Below are 21,876 nucleotides of genomic sequence, written 5' to 3' on the forward strand. Positions count from 1 at the left end.
GGGCGCGCGGGGGTGGGGCGCCTTCCTGGCGGTGCCGCTTGACACGGCGTGCTGGGGGTGGGGTGGTGGGGGTCGGTTCACCCTTCACCCCCGCTCCACTTCCTTCCACCCCAACTGGCCTGCCGCTGCCCGCGCTGCCCGCCACTCCGCTACCCTCGTCTGCCTTTCTCTGTCGCTCCCGCTGCGCTGCACCCCCGCGGCCTCACAGCGCGCTCCTCCACAGCGAGGCGACGGGGCGACGGGGCGACGCGAGGGTGCAGGGTGTGGCGCCGACGTCACTGATACTGTTGGATCATGGATGGCGCTGCGGGGGCTGCGGGGCCAGGCCGGGTGAAAGGGGTGGGACACAGGGGGTGACACTGTCTCTCTGCTCCAACTCTGGTCCCCGACGCATCCTAGGAGGGCCGGCTCCCCGCGGGTCCACGGTCCACGCTGACGTCACTAGGAGCGTCCCCGGGACGACCAGGACCAGCGGCATTCCTGGAGACTCTGGAGGAGGCGCCGGCCCAGCAGTGTGGGAAAATAAATTCAAGTGCTCTGCAGTCGGAAAGCCTAAACCTCTTGTCCGACTACGTACTTCAGAGAGTAGCCCCACGAGTGCGAGAGAGACAGAGCGACAAGGACTCAGGGAATGAGTCTGCAGCGCGCTTTTTAGGCGCCAAAAGGGAGTGGGAGACTCCCTCGGCCCTCCGCACGGCCAGGGTGGCGCCCTGGCAGGCTGGCAGGCTGGCGCACTGGCGCCGCCGAGGCGGGATTGCCGGCTGTTGGTGTTCGGTGTCCTCCGGTGTCCCCACTGGCACCTTGGCCACCTTGGCCGAGGTGACGGGGGCGCCGGGGCCGTGACCCCTCCCCCACCCCTCCCGCGCCTGGCCAGGCTATAGGCCGGCGACGTGCGCATCCAGGATGTCCAGAACCCGGAGAAAGGAACTGATAAACAAAGCGTCACGGTGACGTACGCGACAGCGGGACGTGCGTGGACCCTGGGCGGCCAGGGCGCCAGGACGTCCAGCAGGCCGATCCCTAGAGTCGTCGCCCTGTCTCTCTCGCACCTCAAGGGGAAGCCCCGCGAGTGCGAGAGAGGCAGGGCGACGAAAACTACTCTTGGCAGTCTGTTGGACGGAATCCGGCAAGACGGGCGGGCGAGACGAAAAAGAGCAGGACGTGTGGGCCGCGGGCGTGACGCGGGTATCGGGCGGGTGACGTAGCACCGCGCACCACTCAAACAAACTGTTGGCACCTAGAGCACCTTCCAGCAGCCATCTGTCTTGGATCGCCCACTGGGGAGGGGGGGGTCTTGTTTCTGGTTCTTTTCTGGTCGGCTGAAAGGTGCCGCAAAAGCGACTCTCGGCGTTAAGGAGGTGAGATATTTGGATATTTGCAGGACTTCTTTGTGTCTGACGCGAGCCGCGCCGCGATGCGCAAAAGCGCGCCGGTGACGCCGGTCCTCGTTTGCGGTTCAAAGTTTTATTTGGCCAGCCAATGATGGTGTCAAATCTCGGGGAACAGATGCCAGCGGGGCGGGGCTGGGCCGGCCGGGCCGGCAGGGTGTGAAAAGCTCATCCCTGCGTCAGCGGCGTCAGCACCGGCGTCGTGAGAGGAGGCCCAGGCAGGGCGTCGGCCGGGCCGGGAGCCGGGGAATTCAGGCTAGACTAACAGTTCGACGACTCCAGCACGACACGTTCCAAAGTACTCAGCATCGAGCGGGTTTTTTTCTCGTGCCGAATCGTCCCCCAGGAGCAAGTCACTGAACGTCTATTGCGGGTTGCTTTTCCCGTTGTGTACGTACAGGAGGGCCCGAACGCGGCCCAAACAGCCCAGCGGGGCATAGTCCAAGACGACACTAGACGGTGCGCAAAACCCCCTCACCGTAACCGCTCGCACTGGGAGCACTGCTCGGGAACCAAAGAGTGTGACGTCACACTGTTTGAACGCGAATTCATGCGTCTTTGGGCGGGGGCCTCGCCAGGTCACATTGAAACGAACGTGATAGATCCTCGCTCAAGCCAACGTGACGTCACTGTATCCTCAGTACGGCTCGGCTACACTGGTCACTAGCGAATCGGCCGGAGATATGCTAATTGATGATGGCAATATAATCCGCGCAAACAAAAAGGCGAAAAGCCGCCCAAAAAGAGCAACACCTGACATTCGAACTGGTTTTTGCCCCTCACTTGGGATCCAGGAATGTGACGTCACGTTCCTTGACGTGAATCGTGTCACGTTCGTTTTAACGTGACTAGGCCGCGGCCCGCGCCGCGGCCCCGCCAGAAAGGTGGGCAAAAAGTCACACCTTGGCACTGTAAATAGGCAACTGTTACCATTCTCTGGTACTTAGCAACCAACCCATGACCCTCCGCCCTCCCCTCTCTGCCCTCTCACCCGCTCTGCTGTACTGGTTTTTTTTTGGCGATACTTTATCAAAAACGCCGCTCCACCTTGGCTCACCGACCGAGGATCCTCATTTTCTTCGACGCTAGCCGCAGGCATCATCACGAACATCACGAACCCCAAAATTTCTTTGACAGTTGACTATGAATTTAAAAGGGGATAGGAACAGTAGGCGATTCGACATGAAATGAATTCGTCAAGTATAGTGCAATCGAAGTGAGGCACCATCCCGCTTGTGTCCCTCCTTCGAGAGACATGTCCCGGGCATGTATGTCCCTATGGCCCCGCTGCCTCGCTGCCCCGCTGCCGTGGGGCGTGTGGATCCGGAACACTGGGACGCCGAGACAAACGCCTTGGCCGCGTCGTCCTGGCGTCAAGGCGCCGAGGCGTCGAGGCCTTCCGAGCGCCATTCGCTGCTCGCCCACCGGTCCCAATCAAGTCCATTCAGAGCAGCATAATGGCCTGCGCAAACGGATTGGCTCGGGCGGCCAATAAACCGCGCGTGTAGCGGCAGTTGGATGCAGTCTGTGTGCCCAAACCGTCAGCGCCGCAACGTGCGCGCCCGGCCGCGTAGTGACAAGGAGTGCGCTCCAAGGGCACGGACGTCTCTACCCTGACCCAGGGTCGTGCAGCCGACTTGCATTTCCGAGGCGCGGCCGATCTCCGTTTCTGCCTGCCGCCCAAGCCACCAAGCCCGAAGGGCCAAAACCGTGGCGGGCAGAGAGCAACCTGGAAAGAGTGAAAGGAGGCGCGCATGCGGCGCACCGCGGCCACACAACGGCAGGCCTTGTCGTCATTGTTTCGATGCGGTTCGGCCATGGACTGAACACGGACCAACAGGCTCATGGCCCTACGTGCCCCCCTCCCCTCCCTCCCTGCTCTCGTCGATGATTGGCCGGTTCGAGTAGTGGACGCTGCCGGTGCACCTTACAAACGGGTGCGTGTGTGTGCGTGTGTGTGTGCGCGCGTGAGTGTGTGTGTGTGTGTGTGTGTGTGTGTGTGTTTGTTTGCGCGCGCGCGTTAGTGAGTGCGTGAGTTCGTGTGCGTAGTTCGGCCAAACCTTGTTGAGAGTTGATGTTTCTCCGGTATCGGGCCCGGCGTCTTGACGGTCTTGACGCACGCCCCATGCGCGACGGCGCGGACGCGGCGGACGCAGGTCAAACAGGAAATTGGCGGATGAATCGCCAAAAAGTAGTGAGCTCGTCGCTCGCGGAAAAGCCAAGAGCGAGGTTCGTTTTGTAAAATAAAAGGCAGAAGCCAAAAGAATGTCGGCGGGCCGATCCCCCAGCCCGGAACTTCGCCGCAGTACCGCAGGCAGAGTCCACGCAGAGTCCCTCGCGTGCGGCGCGCGCCGGAAAAAAAAACCGGAGCCTGTTTGGAGGTTTCCGCGTCGTTATACGTCGTCTTCCTTTTTCGGCCTCTGCTTTATTTCTTTAGTGGAGCTACTTTATCGCTTCGCTCGATGACCACGTCGTCGTTTTGGACCCTACCGCCCTCTAACGTCATATGACACCCCCCCCCCTTTTTTTTCGGTGCGCGCCTGAGAACGGTTTGCGAACAAACCTTGAAAGAAATGCTCTGCCGCCACAAGAAAGTCCAGCTTCGAGATCGGCACTCATCCCTCAAAAGCTGTGAGCCGTTGGATAGGTGACGCAGATGCATGCCCCTCCAGCGTGGCGACCCGCCCCTTTCCAGTGAGGGCGTCAAGCGGCTTGGAGCCTTCCGTCCGTCCAGCAGCATCTCTCTCGCACTCGCGACGCGTTCCGCAAAGGTGCGAGAGAGACACGGCGACGAAAACACTGCCGAGACTTGAGAGGGCCGGGCCGGGCCGCCACGGCCGAGGCTGGTTCAATTAGCACCGCGGTGACGATTGAAACCGCTGTCGCCCGGCGACCTTTGCCACCACCGCTCTGCCGCTCTGCGTTCTGACGCGGAGGAGGGGAGGGGCACTGGGAACTGGGAGGGCCGGGCGCCGCGGGCCGCGCCTAGCCGCGTCGCGCGTCGCGCCCTTGGTGCGCGTGCTGCGTGCTGGCGAGTGCGTGCGTGCGCCCGGCCGGGCCCCGCCCCGTCCAGTCCCGGGACCTACTAGCCAAATTGGCGGGCTGTGCGTCATTTCCAGTGTCTCCACCCCGTGCCGCCCTGTGCGTCGCTCTATCTCTCTCGCACACTAATGGGGTGCCTCGCGAGTGCGACAGAGACAACGATGAAGCGGCCTCTCCGGATGGTTCGGCTCGTAAGGCCTCCGGGACCCTCCGGGCACCTTGATCCTTGATGGGTCGCGGCGTCGCGGCGACGCGGATAGAGGCGTGCGAACCGCGTCCCGCGTCGGGCAGCGTCGCCGCCGCAAATTATCAAATCGTCGCCGAATCAACGCGAATGACTCGGAGCGCCTTGGACGGCCGCGGAGCGAGGGGAGGGGGTAGCTTTCTTTCGGCCCTCTTGACGTCGACGGGGCGGAGCAGGCGGAGCGACAAGGATGGCGTCGCTGCGGTAATCACAGGCGGGCCAAACGAAGCCAACGAATCACGCAAGCGGTAAACTTGCCTACTTACAGACGTTTTTCGTTTTGCAGGTGTGTTAGCGAGTTTCGGCCCGGCGGCTGCACAATTAGTGCAACAAAGTGGCTGGCCAGGCCAGGCCGGCGCCCCGGCAAGCCCCTCGGTTCCAGAGTGACGTTGCCCCGGCCAAGGCGCCAAGACCTCGGCCTCGTGGCCGCAACATGTGCAGACGCATCTCTGGGAACGCGATGACCGACTGGATGTTGTCACGCGTTCATCTGGACGTACGTCTGCCATGACACAGCAAGTGTCGTGTCTGTCCCGCCCGTCCCCGCCGCGCCGCGCCGCGCCCGGAGGGCCTAGTTGGGAATCTAGGCGGCGCAAAACACTAAAACTGCTGGTCAACCCAGTCTCCCCAGATAGAGCAAGAGCAGGCTCGTTATCAAATTGGGCTGTTTCTCTTGCAGCTCCGGCTCGGCGGCTCGGACGGGCACCACGCCAAGCGCCCTCGATCACAGCGAGAGCATGGACCGCAGGATCGCCTCGTCGCTGTCTCTGTCGCACTCACAGGGCCTTCCGTAGGGATGCGAGGGAGACAGCGCGACGAAGATCCTTCGGAATCGGTCTGAGGCGAGCAGGTGACCGACTGACCGATCGCACAGGTCCGAGCTTCCCCGTGGGCCCCGTGGGCCCCGTGGGCCGTGCCTGCTGCGCCAGCTTCGTCTCCCTGCACTGGCCGCGGCCGCCCAGCGATCGAATGGGGAATGCACGAGTCCGACCGCGCCCCGCGCCGCCCTAGGCCTGACCAAGCGGACCCAGCGGCAGCCCAGAGGCCGGGCCGCAACTACTGTAACCACGGCGTGTTCCAGCATATTCCAGGGCGGTGACGCAACTGAGTGGTCCTCTCCAGCAGCCCGCCAGGACTCCAGACTCCAGATCCAGTGGCCCGGCCGTCACTCCCGTCACTCCGCGAGCGAGCGCAATGCGCCGTGCATAGCCGTGCCGGCTGGTCCGGCTGGTTCACACTAGGCAATGCTTTACTAATGAGGGGCAGCTGCAACTATGACGCATCGAGTCGGCCAAATATTAACGAGGGAAAGATGCATCCTTTGTCAATCTGCTTGTGCAGTGGTATTAGGGTGAAAATAAAATACCAAAATTAAGGTTCTGATTTATCAATCCTTCAATACAGAAGCAGATCTAGAATATTTGGTATACAAAGAGTACAAGGGTATAACAATATTTTAAGGCATAACACAGTGTACCCATACACCTGATTTGATTTCAAATCTACATGGAGAATCAAACCTCTCTGGTTATGAATTGCAAAATGTGATGACACGTGTACTACCAGCTTCTTAGCTGTTCTAAACATTTTAGTGATGAGTGCCCTCTAACATTATAGAAATTATAAGAAAATAGAGGGGTGGAACTCATTGATAAGCTTTTGCATAAGCTTAATACATGTATCATCCTCTTACAATTAATTTAACCCAACATTGATTGCTTTAGTTGACAAATTTACAATCCTGCTTGAAAAGTACACTGAAAGTTCTTAAATAATATTACACACCAATACACAAATATACTTCTTTTGCTTTCTCTCATTTCTAGAGATAAGAGACAATCTCTATTTTTGTTGAATTCAATTTGATTCATGATAACTGTGGTTCTGTACATGGAACCTACACAAAATTTTGTCCCAGTGCACTAACTAATTATAACAGTACTTCACCTGAAAGAGCTTATTTTATTACACAAATGGTTGTACACATTAAGAAGGTAGAGCATTTGTTGCAACGATTGTCTTATCACTGCCTGACTAGAACAAGAACATTTATTGAGTGGCAATACTTTCTAATTTAGCTGGGTGTACTCCCGGATCCCAAGTGAAGCAATTTGGTCAAAAATATATTAAATTTCAGAACAAACCGCCCTATTACATTCAAGAATGAAAACCCAGACTTGACTCATTGAAAGCAATGGCAAAGTGTCTGACTTGTGTTAAGCAGTCTAAGTCATACACTATTAAAGTTTACTAAGGAAGAATCTACATACAACATGCATTGCCCACTTTATTTTGATAGGATGAGTGTAGGTATCAGTACAGTTCAGACAGTTCAATACATATTAACTTCACAAGACCTAAAATGAATGGCTTACTTATAGAACATTGGAAGGCCAGATTTGAGAACAAATATTGCAAACATTTCTAAATATTGCTTGGGACATCACCAATCTAGAGAAGTACTAAGTTTCTAAAAATTATTGTCCACAAAAATACTGGAACTGTACAAAAAAAATCTCACTTCGAAGGGTTGATGTTAAATATGTATTAAATAATCCAACCATGCCTTGATACCCGGTGGTCACTCACAAAGAGAAAAAGAGAATGTGAAGCCAAAGCTGCAACTAGTTGATCTATCTTGAAGACAATAGATTTCCCACTTCTTAATACAAATCAAACAGCTCATAAGTGGATACAGTACCAAACAAAGAAACGATGCAGAATATTCAAAGGCACATAAATCTCTCAAATCCCAGTCTTGGAATAAAAAAGAAGAAAAAAGTCATTTACACATGGTGTGAATAAATACTCTGGTAGAATTAATTAATACTGGATGATCATGATGATAGTACAGCCAAAATGCCATGATTTAGTTGCAAACAAACGAACAAACAAGCAAGCCAACTGAAATGTTTATGGTAACATGCTAAGTTCATTCCAATACCAAAATATGTGTAAAATTTAGACAAATTACAGTTAAACTACACAGAGCATCCCACAAAACTGCCTCATCTGACAATGGAAAAACTAAGTGATTGGCAGGAATAAACAAAACAGATTTCTTAAGGACCAAGGACGCCAGACAATAGTAAAAGAACGATAAGTACACAAGCTTTTGGTTCTGGAATACTTGAGCAAAGCTTCCCAAACACAAGATGTGGTGTCACATGACAAATTTCAGCAGTTATGTGATACCACAACCAAAATTAAAAACTTAAATGAGAAATCTAACATTATAAATGTGATTGCACTCTAATGGTAATACACTTAAATCTCAAGTCAAACTTGTGTATTGAGGTATCTGAAATAGCTGCAAATAAAATATACATTGAACTATGAACATGGCACCAGGCAACTTCAATTGTGAGCCCCCCACAAACATAGAAAGAAAGAGGGAAGGAAAAAAACTTAAATGACTCTAGTATTCACAACCAAATAAAAACTCTAAATTGATTTAACAATTTCTACATAAAATAAGAAAGAAAAAAAAGTTTAAAAAAAAGAGAAAAGAGGAAGCATGGATTTAATTTTGTTGAGGTTCTATTAGCTTCAGTTGTGATGTCAATAGCGACTTCCAGAAACATAACACAACCAAATTGAGTCAGAAGACTGATTATAGCATCAAGATGTACCAATGAAAACACTAATACTGAAATCTTTTTCACTGGGTGATAAAAAGCATGCAGGAAACCTTCTTAGACAAACTAAGCATTATCTAATTTTGTATTACACTTCTTTCTTTCAGATGAATGTCTTATGTTTCCTACATTACTGAAGTCAAGAGATAAGATAAGTTATCATCATAAAACCGAGTCAAATTCCTACAAACGAACTGCTGTGTAAAGAAGTCTGTATGAGAGTTAAATGTCCAAAGAATGGATTACAATACTTTGGAAGGCCCAACATTTTTTAAAACCAAGAGATATGAACTGTACATCCTTCACTTTCTTTGGACTTTGAGATCTAGATTGTGAATGACAAAATTATAAGGCAAGACAAAATTGATGATGCTACATATTAAAGCTCAATGAACTGTTACCATTGTTGTGTAGACCCAGGCCACATGTTGGCTGTCTCACATATTGCCTGTGTCCAACAAAATGTATTGTCATGCCCAAATTGTCATTCTTCATGCATTATACCAAAATGAAGATGATCCAAGGATTGAGCTTCCTTAATGACTATGATAATATACTACTTTGTTCAGAGATCCCTCCTCACAACTATCAGGTCACAAAATTTTGCAATCAATGTGAAAACAAACCTATGATTCATCCAGGATAGGTTCTTTAAAGATAAGATTTTTGAACCTTTATAGTGCACTGTATACCTACACCTAAACTTACATTCAGTCTAAAGTTTACATTCTAAGGTCAAAGATACATTTTAGCCAATAATCAGTTCCATGGACTCCGCAACTGATCACCCAACACACATAGTGTGTAAATTATGTTATCAAGTCTAGATTACCTATTGATTTTGGTGGCGACTTCGATCAACATAGCTACGTGTCACTTGATACGGTTTATTGCAAAAACAATATGAACGCGTGAGATTGTATTAGCCTCAAAGGCTGTACTGAGTAAATGATGTATCACACACATCACAAAAGTAAACAAAAATGACTGAAATGACTCAAAGAGTATACCCAAGTACTCACACAAAAAAGGATAGCAAAGAAGCCTTAGGTAGGAAGGTACTATTGAGTTTGATCTTATTCACTTAATACTATGCTACAGGGATTCCTGAGGATTATGGCATGCAAGTCTAAGCAGTGTAGACTACTGCTGCTCAGTCTGAGATTCATTTGAACCAAACCTCAGAAAATAAAATGCAGCTTTGAGAATACATTACGGTCACAGCTAACTATGCAGACTATTCCAAAGCACGCTCTTATTAGGGATGCTATAAAATATAGGAGCCATACAAAAGCACACCCAAATCAACACACACACAATGATGCTAGAAAGAAAAACAAACTACTGTATGTCTTTACAAAATTTGTGTGAAGCTTTGGCTTGGATCTGGCATGAAGAATAGCAGACTGAACCTTAGTAAAATTAGATTCCGATTCCAGCAACAGAAATCTACACAAAGATCTTGCACTTGATGTTCCAAAAATAGATGATTATTGAAAAACTTCATGGCATGGCACAAAAATAAAAGCCTAATGGGTATACTTCTCAAGAGAGGCATTCTACACGTCATTACTTCTTAAAGGGAGGAGAGAGGGACTACAGCTGTTCCAAGAATTCCGCAGGTTGTCAATCTCTAACATCTGAAGAGAGTTTACATAGCTGATTAAGTCACATATAAAATTTAATGATCATCTTCAGGAGAAAGTGAGACTACACACAACACAAGGACCACTACTATGCCCTCTTGGATACTGGAAAAGGTAGGTGCACATCTGTGTCCAAAATCAAAATCTGGTGGCAAACAGACCTTACTGAAGGTATTCAACCACAGTTGGATGCAATAAGTAGGGAGATTTTACAAATCTTTCTGATCTTCCTTTGAGGATTTGATTTATAAAAAAAAAACCACTCGACCTTGATGATGATTCAACCCTTACGGCTGGTCAAAACAAATTTTTCATTCCCTTTCAAAAGACAAGTCAACAGTTCCATATGTACATTAATTATCATTGTCAAAACGAAACAAGAAAGGTAGATTCTATAACATAATTTGATACAGTAATTGTACATATAAAAGATACAAATGAAAAAAAATCACACTACTATCTTTAAAAAAAGCTGTCTTCAATAGCATTTTGCACTACATTACCTACTTAAAAAACAATCGATGAATTCACATTTAATACTTTCTAGCCTCAGCAACTTGCTATAATATAAGAGTACTGTCACATTCACAAGGAGTAAGGTATTCATTATTCTACCTTCAACAGGAGTTTCAGACAAAAAAATATTTTAAATGGCATAAGTTAAGGAAAATAGAAAGACAAGGGAGGGGAAGAGAGCTAGAGTGAATTTTGTAGCTCAGAATAATGATAATAAGACTTGAAAACAGTCTGATTCCTATGTCATGGTTTACAAAAGAAAAAGAAAACAAACAACAACAATGAGAGCCACTGAACCTCATCATGATATCTGGATGAAACAGCTTGCAACATAAAATTGCAATTCATCCTAGCACAAAAAAAAAGGATAATCTAGACACACAACACACTTCAATGGCAACATTTACACAATAGCTAAATGAGTAGATACATGAACATATCTTGTCAGAGTGTTGCATGAATCCCTAGCTCATTTATTCCTGAGATTCAAACCCCAGTGTATACTGTGATTTCAAATTTAAGTGAGTAGCATAAAAGTCAGCATTGGAAGCATCTGGTTCATACTAATCTACAAATTTATATATGTAAGCACATACATATGTATGAAGACGTGACACTTCATTTCAAAATTCACCTCCTGAAAAATTACTTCACACAAGTACTGTCTTTGGAAGACTGCCTCCAAGATCTACTGTGAACACTAAATTGAAATCATCACAACTCCTTGGCAATTGGGTAACCAATTCAAGTGTATGAATTAGATTTAACAAGTTAGCCAGGCTTGCTTCTGAAAAACCTCCAGGACCTCCAGGGTATGTAGGGATGTCTAGATGGGCATTCTAGAGATTGGGGTCCTCGCTAGAAGAGAGGGCTAAGGTATCCAACCCTTCCTACACTAGACGTCTGTCCCAAAATAAGCACTGCCCTTCTGTCCGTGCCTTAACATTACAACAGCATCCATTTAAATGGAAAACCTTAAAATCAGCATTTCATTCAGTTATCACGATAAGCTTCTCGAGTATAAGCACTGCAAAATCCAGAAAAGATAATCCACATAGGATAACACCATCCAAAAACTTCAGCGCTGAGGCTTACCAACAATATATTATAGGTAAAATGAACTGCTAAGCATCTCATGGTAAAACAAGCAATAATGCTGCTATCAATGCCTACAGAGCACCCAGATGGAAGTCTATGAGATCATTGATGAACCCACATTCCAAGTTGAACAATGTTACATTGTGCTCCAAGGAACGAAAGAGCAGCAGCATTGGTAACAAAAGGAAACAACAAGTGTTCTGTGGAATACTGGCAGAAAATGGCCCAGCTGCTCAGGTATAAAACAAACAAAACAACCTAAACAATAAATAATATATATGCCACAATCAGCATAGAATTTCTCACTACTATGAAACATTGTTATGAAAGAAAACACCAAATAGAAACATTTTGTTTGAAATGGGATGATGAGTGAAGGCAACAAGTTCACCATCACCAAGTTACGATATCATTTGTTGTTGTTGCTGCTGCTGCTGCTGTTGATGTTCAGTTTGAACATGTTGAGGACCTGAATGCTGAAGTGTCAGCACTAAACCAGGAGCTGCTGCTGCTGGAGGATTGTTCTGGCTCATTTCTGCTTTGACCCTGTCAAGAAAAGACAAACAACCCATCAACAAAAAATAACAAGAATAAGAACAATCATTATATTCCCGATCTACAACTACATCATACCTTCTTGCAATGTGACTTCGAGTGTGCTTACGTAGGTGATCCTTTCGGTAAAAACCCTTACCACATTCAGTGCAAACATGCCGTTTTTCACCAGAATGAATCACAAAATGAAGGGTCAGTTGTTCCTTCCTTTTAAAAGCCTAAAAGAAGACAAAATAATAATTGAATTTGTCTCAGAAAAACTATATACAGCTTAAAAACAAAATAACTCGCCTTCAGGCAGACAGAGCAAACAAATGGTCTTTCGGGATTATGACTCTGCTTGTGGCGAGTCAGGTGGTCCTTGCGTTTAAGCCCAGCTCCACAAATGTTGCAGACAAATCTGCGTTCCAGTGTATGACCTAAAAGATGCTGTTCAAGCAGTTCTTTCTCAGGATATGCCATGTGGCACTCAGGGCAGCAATACAAGGTAGATCCATCCAAGGCAGTGGTAAGTCTGAAATATGAAATTGGCAGTGTAAGGTCTTGGATTCTATTAATTGCATGCAAATATTGTATCAATCATGGTATGGTACAAGTTAAAGATATTTTTTTTTAATGGGAAAAAGTATAGATAGGACCAAACCTGATTTCTCCTGGCTTTGGTCTCGGTTTCTTCTCTTTGGCTTTCTTCTTTTTCTTCTTCTTTAAGGCAGGGTTGATGATGACTACTTGTCCCGGCTGCTGTTCATGGTGCTGCTCATGCTGCTCGAGCTGCTCATGCTGCTCATGCTGGACCTGCACCTGAATCTGCTGCACAGTCTGAAGCTGTTGAACTTGCTGGTCATGGCCATTTGGTGACATTACACCATTGTTGGGATGGTGGGCATTCATATTGATAACACTGGTGGGAGCAGCTACTGCTTGCACAGGTGATGCAGTAGTGGGTGGAGCTGGATTTCCTTCTGACTCCTTTTTAATAGACTCAGCTGAATATTTAAGAAAATGATGGAGGCTAATAGGAAGAGTTGATGCCGGAAGGTGAGAGAGGTAGTCTGCAACCTGAAAAGTCATGAGTTACCAGAATTAGTTCTTAAGACAGCAGTTAAAAAATCAATTGTGTTGACGAACCCAAATACTTACAGTTGAACCTGGAGTAGCTAGCGACTGCCAAGATGCAGGCATTGTTGTCTGTGTTCCATGATGATGAAGGTGGTGCCCCACAACAGTTCCAGTGCCATTGAACACTTCTCCTGTTTCACCCGTTTCAGCCTGTTGTTGCTGTTGTTGTTGCTCCTGCTGTTGCTGCTGTTGTTGTTGCTGCTGCTGTTGTTGCTGCTGCTGTTGTTGTTGCTGCTGTTGTTGTTGTTGCTGCTGCTGCTGTTGTTGTTGCTGCTGCTGCTGCTGTTGTTGTTGCTGTTGTAGTTGCTGCTGCTGTTGCTCTTGAGCTTCTGTTTCAGCAGCCTCTCTGTCCTAAGAAGCAAAATTCAAATAGCAACAATTTAACAAAACTGGTGAAGCACAAAAGGCGGAAAAAAGCACAACTAATTGCCAATGGCTTGTATTCATTCTTCACAAGCTTAGCCCATACTTGTAAAGATGGTGATGTTGCAGATGGTTGAGACTGCTGTTGAGTCTGCTGAGCATAGCTGACAGGTACGTTTACAGTGTAGTGGACATTAGTATATTTGGTTGAGTTGGCAACTTGATTCATCATGGATGTCTGTTCACATGGAAGAGACAGAGAAATATGATAGATAGCTCAGACATGACATTAAACACAGTTAAGAATAATTGACGATTAACGTGACTTAAAAATAAAACAGAGATATATAGAAAGTCCTCAACTTAAAAAGGACCATAAACAGTCTCATAACGTCACATACCTGGGTAACAGATCCGTTGTTGCTGTCGCTTGTGGGTGCTTCTGGTCTAGAATACTTCACATTAACGGGCACACTGACAGGTGAATGATGCTGATTAGAAAAATGTGTTGGTCCAGGGCTAGAATGATACCTCGGAGCACTAGACATGTCGTTTTGGGTCACAGTATGAGTAGGTGTTGTATTGGTAGTACTTGTTGTGCCATCATGATTGAACTTGGCAGGAAATTGATGAACAGGCAAGGACCCAGGAAATGGGCCACCGAAGGGAGTAAAATTCATAATGATTGTTGGTGATGTTTCTGGCGAACACACATTGGCCACTCATGTGTTGCAAGTCAACCTGAAATATAAGGGTAAACATTAAAACTTGTTAATGACCAATAAATGTCTAATAAAACTGAAGTCTTTCAATGGCCAACTTTAAAATAAAATTGCTAATAGGATGTTTATTTGAACGGAATGGCAAGCAAACCAAATACAAAGCAACTAGCCAAATGACTGAATAAAGAAAACTGATCATATAAATTGGAAATCTGTTTAAAAGGGAAAGAAGATGTGCAATAATAAGCCAAACTTTTAATTTGTTGAGGGAGATTGCACAGCAACGCGATACAAAATGAAAAGATAGGAGCGAATTAAGAGGTTAGGGTAGAAGCAAACACTGCTAGCATTTCCCATGCCCTTGTCAATCGGACGGCATTGGCGTCAAAATCATCCAGGAAAGTTCGACAACACAGTGTAGGGGTCACAAAAAGAGCACCTATGGTTGGACAACCCACGACGAACATGCACAATTAAGTTTGTTCAACTGGACCCCAACCTGATCACAACAACACCATTTTCACCGAAATACTACGGCGGTTCCATCAACATTTCAGAGTGCAGCTTTTCGCTCAAGGGACCAACGCCACCACAGAGCGGTCGGACCCACCAAAATAACTTTTTAGGAAGGTGCGACTTCTTAAAATTACAAAAGTTAGGAAAAACTCAAGTAAGCGTCATGGACGGACGGCTCCTACCGAATTCGGTCTGCGCTGCGGTGTCACCGAGAGAGAGAGAGATGCCCCATAAAATTTGTTTACTTCGCCATTTTTGCAATCGAACCAAGACGGGTTGGCACGCCAACTGGAAAACAACCATACATACCACACTCACTGATTGATGAGTTATTTCCCTTTGCATAAATTAAGCACAGTATTGTTTACTGCACTTCGTCGCTATTTTAGGCTGTAAAGCGTCTTTTTTTGACGGTAAATGTTAGCCGAAAACACCTGCTGTAGTACACCGAGATGCTCATTTGTTGTTCGATGCTGCTCTGGTGGGAGAAAACCGTACTAACAAGCCGGCTGTCTCAAAAAGCGAGGGTGGGGGCAGGGGCAAGGAAGTAAAGGAAAAATATATCTTCCGAATTTTGAAACATTTGGAATAAGGAAAAAATTTTTACTAGTTAGTTATCGTTTATTAATCTTTTATGAGCTTTACACATATTATATGACGATTCCACTAGGAATTCATCATTTAACAAGTACAATACAAAAACAAAATTGGATCACAAATCACAAATGCCATACAAGTGTTCATGCTCTTACACAAAATTGCCCCCCCCCCCAGGAAAAATTGCTGAGACAATCATGTATAAGAAAGAACAGACATAAATACTAGCAGTTATCTCTGGATAAAAACATGTCTTCAAAAACGCCAGAGCAATTAGCAACCATCCAATAGTTGTATTGGTGGATTGCTCTGAATCCACCAAAGAATTTCAGTGAGTATGGAACTTGTGTGAGTTTTAGGTGGTATTGTACTATTGACTAAACAGTACACTCTTGGAATGTTTTCCTGATTTGAACAGCAACACATTTTCTAAAAACAAAACATTTGGATGCTAGTCAAAATAAAATGCCAAACTAGTATCACACAATCTTAGAAAACACATACTAATTTAGACGGATAAAGGACGGACTACCTAAGATGTGTTGCAAATGTGACAATTCGCTACGCTTATACTTTATCCTGAAAATCTTCTGTACTTATTGCCAAGAGTATTTATATGAATTAATGGACAAGCTGATTGATGAGCACTTGTACTTTTAATTAATTCACACATCCAGTCTTCATTTCTTGACACCTGGAGGGATCTGTTTCTCAAATGTCACCTCTGGTTTCCTACGCAAAAATTCTTTAACACAACCACCCATGGACAGGGGACTCACCAGGTGTCATTGCCTCCTCAGCTGATTAGGCAGGGTGACACTGAGCTATGATGAAACTTCAGTCAGTACTTTAATCAGAGCATCATAGCATAACTACAATGGTAAGACCTTCAACAATTTTGAAGGTATGATCACTGGATTTAAAGTGAGTGAGATAAAAAATTAGAATGCTGTTCAGTTGCAAAAACGCAGAGAAGCTTACCTTATAATGGCAAAGGAACTATCCCTAGAATAAAGGAGTAGTGTCACAGGACATTTCCATGAAACAAAACAACATACTCCAAATCAAAAATATTATGTGACCAGATTTACACATTTCATATTAAAAATAAATATTAAAAAGAATAAATAAAAGGATTCACAGGCTGTTAGTGAACATTCAAAATCAGCTAACACAGTGACTATTTTCATCTGAAGTTTTCTTGTCATGATACAATCTCAACCACCAAAGAACATTAGTGAGTTACATGCCATGATTAATTTATGTATGAAAACCTCCTAACTACACTTTGGAAGAATTTCAATATGTTTCGCAACACAGCAAGGCTATTTTTACCTTGAAAAAACAAAAACAAAGACATCCGAAAGACATAAAACTTTTTTCAGACAAGACTTGAAGGAGATCTATGACCATTCTTAAGTTAATGGGGTAGTAACAAGAATAACAAACAACAATCAATGATAAAATCACAAAGTGATACATCTTCAGATTCTGACTAGATTCTGCAATAAAATAAATTAAATTACATTGTTATACTGAATGGTAAGATGTAATGTGAGAGAAAACGTGCAGTTGACGACTGCACAGCTCAATCACAATTTAATTTTCAATTAAATAGACAAATACAATGAAACTTAACAAGTAAGATTATAGCAAGTTTACATTATGTTAAAATGGTACAGGGAAATTTATGAGGAGTATAAATTCATGTGATAGCAAAAGGGATGGAATGTTAGCTTAAAATTTAGATACTAAACAAACAAATCATTGGGGAAAAAATGAGGAACGTTTTCTTCCTAGAAAGTTAATGATCAGAATAAAAACTAAATGCAATTCACTTATATGCTATAAGATTATTCACAATAAAACTGTAAGTCTACCAAAGCATTTATGCCCAGGTAACTTGACTAACACACACACATACACACAAGAGTTTAATGTGATGAACGCTCTTCAGACTTTCTCTTACTTAGTTGTAAAGCATGGTTTATCTTCACAGAGAATGCACTTTCATTATCATAATCCTTGAAATCATTTTGAGCTTTAGTCAGCATTTCTTTACCTTCATCAAAGCCCTGCAAAAGTTAAAAACAAGAATGTAAGGACAGTGCTAATTTTCTGCAACATATAAAACACATTTGCCAATACCATAACACTGACATTTGTTGAGTCAATAAGAAGAACACCTAGTTCATAGAGAGCAAAGACCGTGATATGCTTATCAGGAATGTCAGGGTTGACGGTGTCTGAACAGCTGAAATTTCTTGCACTTAAGCATTGCCTGAAGCAGCTAATGGAGTTCTCTCTGTCATCATGTAAACCCCAAACGGATCCCGCTATGAGGAAACGTAAACCTGCCATTGGTTCAGCAGCGTAGTTGCAGCTGAGGCACACTGAAATAGATACAAACAAACTAAGAAGACAGGAACTATGTGACAATGAGAATAAACACAGGAATTACATGATCTTACCATCGAGTATGGCATCAAGATGTTCATCACTGCATGATGGTAGAAAATTATACATATACAGAAATTCCATGACCATGAGTTGAAAGTAAGTAGAGCCATAGAGACCAAAGTCACCACTATTGACATCAGCAGGGAATTTCTTTATTGCTTTTGAAATAAGAGTTACCCTGCGCCAAATGAGAATTTCTAGGCCCGTGTCATCTGACTTGGGATCTGAGATTGATGAGTGTAAGTCCTCTATTAAAGATACAGCATCTTCTATTTTACCAGAGGAACCAGCAGTTACTAGAAAAACAGGATATTGTAAAAATAATGTCACGCTTTGAACTTTGAAAAAAATTCTTTCTAAAACATGTATTAATTAACGAAAAATTCTTACTTGCGACCATATAGTTATAGAGATTATTTGACCAACGACTTTGATTCATAAGTGTATAAAAGCAGGAATGACCCTTTTCGTAATCAAGCTGAATAAGGTGACACATTGCCACTTCATGTAAACAGAGAAGTTGGACCTCTCTCTGGGGATTTCCTTTCACAGCATTCTCATAACACCTCAATGCCTCAGATGTATTACACTAGAAAAGAGTATAATTATGAGGTTCAAGATTTATGAAACACATAAACAGACCCAAAAAGGAGAGGATCAATTGTGGTCCTAGCCCCAGCCATTTCAATTCAATATGTTTAAACAACCATATACCTTTATCCTGTTGAGACGTCCTTCAAAATAAAGAAACAGAGCAGATTCACGAAATTCAGTTGAGTCTGTGAGCAGGTCTTCAGCAACCTCTAACTGCTTCTTCACCTTCTCTCCGTTACCAGAAGATGCAAAAAACGGACAAAGTATGGTATGATACCAGAGCAATGCCAAGCTGTAAACAAGCAAAAACAAACAGTAACAAAAAAAAAACATTTATTTTACATTCATTGAAAACATCAAAAGGGAATAAGCTTACGTTGCAAGTGGAGCTCTGAAGTCGTTGCTTTGTCTTGTGAAATTCAATGCACTTAAAGCAGCATTACGATCTCCCTCAAAACCCAAAAAGTGAATGAATCTCAAAAGAGGTGGTGGGACATATGACACACAAAGCTGAAATATTCCATAACCAAAGCTTACACCTGCCATAAGCCTTGCCACAACATTAGGTGGAATGTTATCTCTGAAAAATTAAGGTTTACAATTAATTTTGGCCCAACAGAACAGTATTTTTAATACCACAAGTGACATACTCAGGCTGAGAAGCTGAAAATGCTGAAGTCAGAAGAGAAAAGGGAGTGCGCAGACTACTACTAAGGAATCCTCGAATGCCGTTACTACTTGTTGAGGGAGTGCTAGCAGCGGAAGGAACAGCCCAGTCCGTTGGGCTTTGAAGATCTGCCAGTGTGTTGTCACGTGGCAGAACTTGCCACAGAGGAAACTCAGAGCCTGTAAAGAAAATTATAAGATTCCCTCAGAAAATATAGGAAACTGTGCACATTATCAGTGCAGCTTCACATTATCAGTGCAGCTTGGCTAAGTCTTACCTGGAACATTTTGATTTGTCCCGAATGTTCGCCTATAGAGATTCAAGATCTGGGAGTAGGTGTGCTGATAAATTTTCCATGCCTTTCTGAGAGCCCATCCACCACGAACAAACGCACTTTTGTCTCTCTGAATCAAAAAGGTCAATAAGGCAGAACCAACTTGACAGTCAGCCAAAATGATCTGTTCCTCTAGTCTGTGTGCCAAAGTCTGGGACTAAACAGAGGAGCAAACAAAATTATTTGGTGTCAAAAAAATCAAATAAACTTTTTCATAAAAATCAAATAATGACTCACATCAGTGCTACTGAAGACAGAGTTACGAACTGAGGTCAACCACCCTACATCATGAGCACACATTTTTTCCATTTCCTTGAATGCATCCAAAGCATCTTGCACTCTTTCTTCTTCAAAGGTCATTAATGCGTTCTGAAAGATCCCAAAGAATAGTATCAGCTGAGTGTCAACTTTAAACGGCAGGATCAAGAAGCAACACCAGATAGGCAATGATGATAAATCCAGACACCCAAAAAATACCTACCATGAATCGAGCAAAACAATGGCTAGCTGCTATATGAACATTATCTTTTCCTTTCGCAAACAGACTCTCGGCTTCCTCTTCTTTGTTGTTGAGAAGAAGTGCAATGCCCTGACGGGCCCGTTCAAAATCTTGTTCATTATCCTCCATTGTAGAGGGATATTACCAAAACATGTTAACCTAGAAGAAAAAATACAAAATGGAAATTACAAAAAATCGCAATGGAGCAAGATACTGGTGTAATTGAAGAAGCAGCCTTGTTTCAACAAAGAAAAGGGCTACTTTGAAAGCAAAAATATTTAATTAATTTTTTTTTAAAGCAACATCCACAAAACGCACTTAGAAGCACAAAACCATAATAATTTAGAAGAATAGAAAAGATTCTTTTCTTCCCCAGGAGCAAGGGCAAGAAGAAGGGAACAGAAGGCTTGCACAGAGGCAGACGACAGCTCCAACCCAAACATAAACAACGGCAGGACGGGACAGGGCAGTGTGCAGCGTCCACGCATAAGACGAAGACACACTTTACCCGCTCGACACTCGCGCAGGGCTGCCTGACACACTGGGCCGTGGCCAACAATCGAGCCCGGACTCTGTTGCGGGACGAATGGACGAAAATGGGGAGGAAATTGACGTTTCATTCCGAGGCCAAGTGCAGACAAGTGCAACCCCCTCCCCGTCTTGACATGTGTTCCCGTTGCGCCTCTGGCAAACGCTGCAAGCCCCGCGCTCGCCTATCCTCCAACAGGACACGAAGCAGAAGGTGCCAAAGATGGCCAGAATCCGAAACACGGTGACAAAGTGGCCGGATCTCACAAACCTACACAAAACTGACTAATTCGCCGCTCCGAGAGGTTAGGCTTCCCCTCTGCGACTGGTAACACTTCTGGACAGCAGGTCAGGGGGGAGGGGAGGGCGCAGGAGCGCGGCGTAGCGCGGGGTTGGGGGAGGGGCGGGGTAGGGGAGAGTGGGCGGTAGGCGGACGCAGCGACAAGCGCGCGCGGGCGCGGCGCGGAAGCGATCGTCTCCAAAAGGACTCCTACTCCAAATGAGGCGGCTATGTGACGCGGCGAACGCGGCGAAACGCAGGGCGTACCGCGAATCGCGACCGCAGAACGCGCGACGGTGGAGTGGTCCGGAGCGGGGCGCGCCAGACACACTGCGCGGACTCGCAGATAAAGACAGAGAACTCGGCCGCATTCGGCACCCCTGGCGCCCTCGCCCTCGCCCTCGCCCTCGCCTAGCGCCCTGGCCCATTCAAGCCCTTCGAGCCATTCAAGGCCGGAGGTGGGGGCGGAACCCAGAGTTTCAGGGTCGTGACGGTGGGGCCGGTGGGTGGACGGACACGGCAGGGAGGGAGCGGGCAGGGAGCGGGGCGGAGAGACGAGCACGTGGCAAACAAGTGCAGGGCGCAGCCCTTGGCGCAGCCGCGGTGCCGCGGCGCGGGCGCTCTGTAGGACCCGCGGGCAGGGCGGAAGGAGCGCGTCAATGTCGGCGCGGGTGGGGCTTGGACTGGCTGTCTCTCTCGCACCCTTACGGAGAGCTCCACGAGTGCGACGGAGACCGGGTAACAAAATGACTCTTCAGGAGGCTCTTGGGCCGGCCCGGCCTCGTGACTCCCCACAAGTCGACACGGTGTGCTGGGCTCAATCGCCTAACACGTAAGCTGCAGTTACCCCTTCCTCTGTGCTGCAGGGTGCAGGCCGACTCGTTTCGTCGCCCTGTCTCCGTCGCACTCCTGAGACGTCCCGTAGGCTGCGAGAGGGACTCTCCGCCAGAACGGCTACCAAAGCGCGCGAGATACACTGGAAGGAGCACCGTGCAAGGAAAGCCCCGCGCTGCCTTTGGACCAGAGTGGCGGCACGCTGGTCTGGCGCCGGCAGAGTGGTAGGCAGTCCC

The 21,876-nt window shown here is 46.0% G+C and overlaps 2 protein-coding genes across 12 annotated transcripts; both read right to left on the reverse strand.

The window, feature by feature from the left end:
- Positions 1-6,045: 6,045 nt before the first annotated feature.
- Positions 6,046-15,332, reverse strand: LOC117646153 (ras-interacting protein RIP3-like). Of its 4 annotated transcripts, none has more exons than XM_034386917.1 (8): positions 15,157-15,332; positions 14,011-14,350; positions 13,716-13,847; positions 13,268-13,597; positions 12,771-13,186; positions 12,419-12,641; positions 12,206-12,345; positions 6,046-12,118 (listed from the first exon to the last, which is right to left on the reverse strand). In XM_034386917.1, the coding sequence occupies exons 2-8, from the start codon at positions 14,287-14,289 to the stop codon at positions 11,974-11,976; spliced, it is 1,665 nt and encodes a 554-aa protein (XP_034242808.1). In that variant the 5' UTR covers positions 14,290-14,350; positions 15,157-15,332; the 3' UTR covers positions 6,046-11,973. The 4 variants fall into 4 exon arrangements, with proteins under 4 accessions (XP_034242808.1, XP_034242810.1, XP_034242809.1 ...); XM_034386919.1 differs by lacking the exon at positions 15,157-15,332 and adding an exon at positions 15,030-15,152; XM_034386918.1 differs by lacking the exon at positions 15,157-15,332 and adding an exon at positions 14,831-14,965.
- A 1,808-nt stretch (positions 15,333-17,140) lies between these two features.
- LOC117646152 (tetratricopeptide repeat protein 39C-like) lies at positions 17,141-21,192 on the reverse strand. Of its 8 annotated transcripts, none has more exons than XM_034386913.1 (11): positions 21,074-21,192; positions 19,981-20,157; positions 19,737-19,868; positions 19,443-19,656; positions 19,149-19,344; positions 18,875-19,078; positions 18,619-18,790; positions 18,295-18,493; positions 17,916-18,200; positions 17,605-17,837; positions 17,379-17,519 (listed from the first exon to the last, which is right to left on the reverse strand). In XM_034386913.1, the coding sequence occupies exons 2-11, from the start codon at positions 20,125-20,127 to the stop codon at positions 17,379-17,381; spliced, it is 1,923 nt and encodes a 640-aa protein (XP_034242804.1). In that variant the 5' UTR covers positions 20,128-20,157; positions 21,074-21,192. The 8 variants fall into 8 exon arrangements, with proteins under 8 accessions (XP_034242806.1, XP_034242804.1, XP_034242805.1 ...); XM_034386914.1 differs by lacking the exon at positions 21,074-21,192 and adding an exon at positions 21,021-21,039; XM_034386911.1 differs by lacking the exon at positions 21,074-21,192 and adding an exon at positions 20,813-20,919.
- Positions 21,193-21,876: the final 684 nt, after the last annotated feature.

The sequence above is a fragment of the Thrips palmi genome, unplaced genomic scaffold (genome assembly GCF_012932325.1).
Source record: "Thrips palmi isolate BJ-2018 unplaced genomic scaffold, TpBJ-2018v1 HiC_scaffold_19, whole genome shotgun sequence".
NCBI lineage: Eukaryota > Metazoa > Arthropoda > Insecta > Thysanoptera > Thripidae > Thrips > Thrips palmi.

Excerpts from the sequence above, each read along its gene's own strand:
- LOC117646152 (XM_034386915.1), bottom strand. The coding sequence starts at position 20,127 with ATGGAGGATAATGAACAAGATTTTGAACGGGCCCGTCAGGGCATTGCA. Across the intron at positions 18,201-18,294 it reads CTATAACTATATGGTCGCAA|TAACTGCTGGTTCCTCTGGT; the intron begins GTAAGAATTTTT and ends CTGTTTTTCTAG. Across the intron at positions 17,520-17,604 it reads TTCTTATTGACTCAACAAAT|GGCTTTGATGAAGGTAAAGA; the intron begins GTCAGTGTTATG and ends TAACTTTTGCAG.
- LOC117646153 (XM_034386917.1), bottom strand. The coding sequence starts at position 14,289 with ATGAATTTTACTCCCTTCGGTGGCCCATTTCCTGGGTCCTTGCCTGTT. Across the intron at positions 13,187-13,267 it reads TAGCTACTCCAGGTTCAACT|GTTGCAGACTACCTCTCTCA; the intron begins GTAAGTATTTGG and ends ATGACTTTTCAG. Across the intron at positions 12,346-12,418 it reads TTTGCTCTGTCTGCCTGAAG|GCTTTTAAAAGGAAGGAACA; the intron begins GCGAGTTATTTT and ends GTCTTCTTTTAG.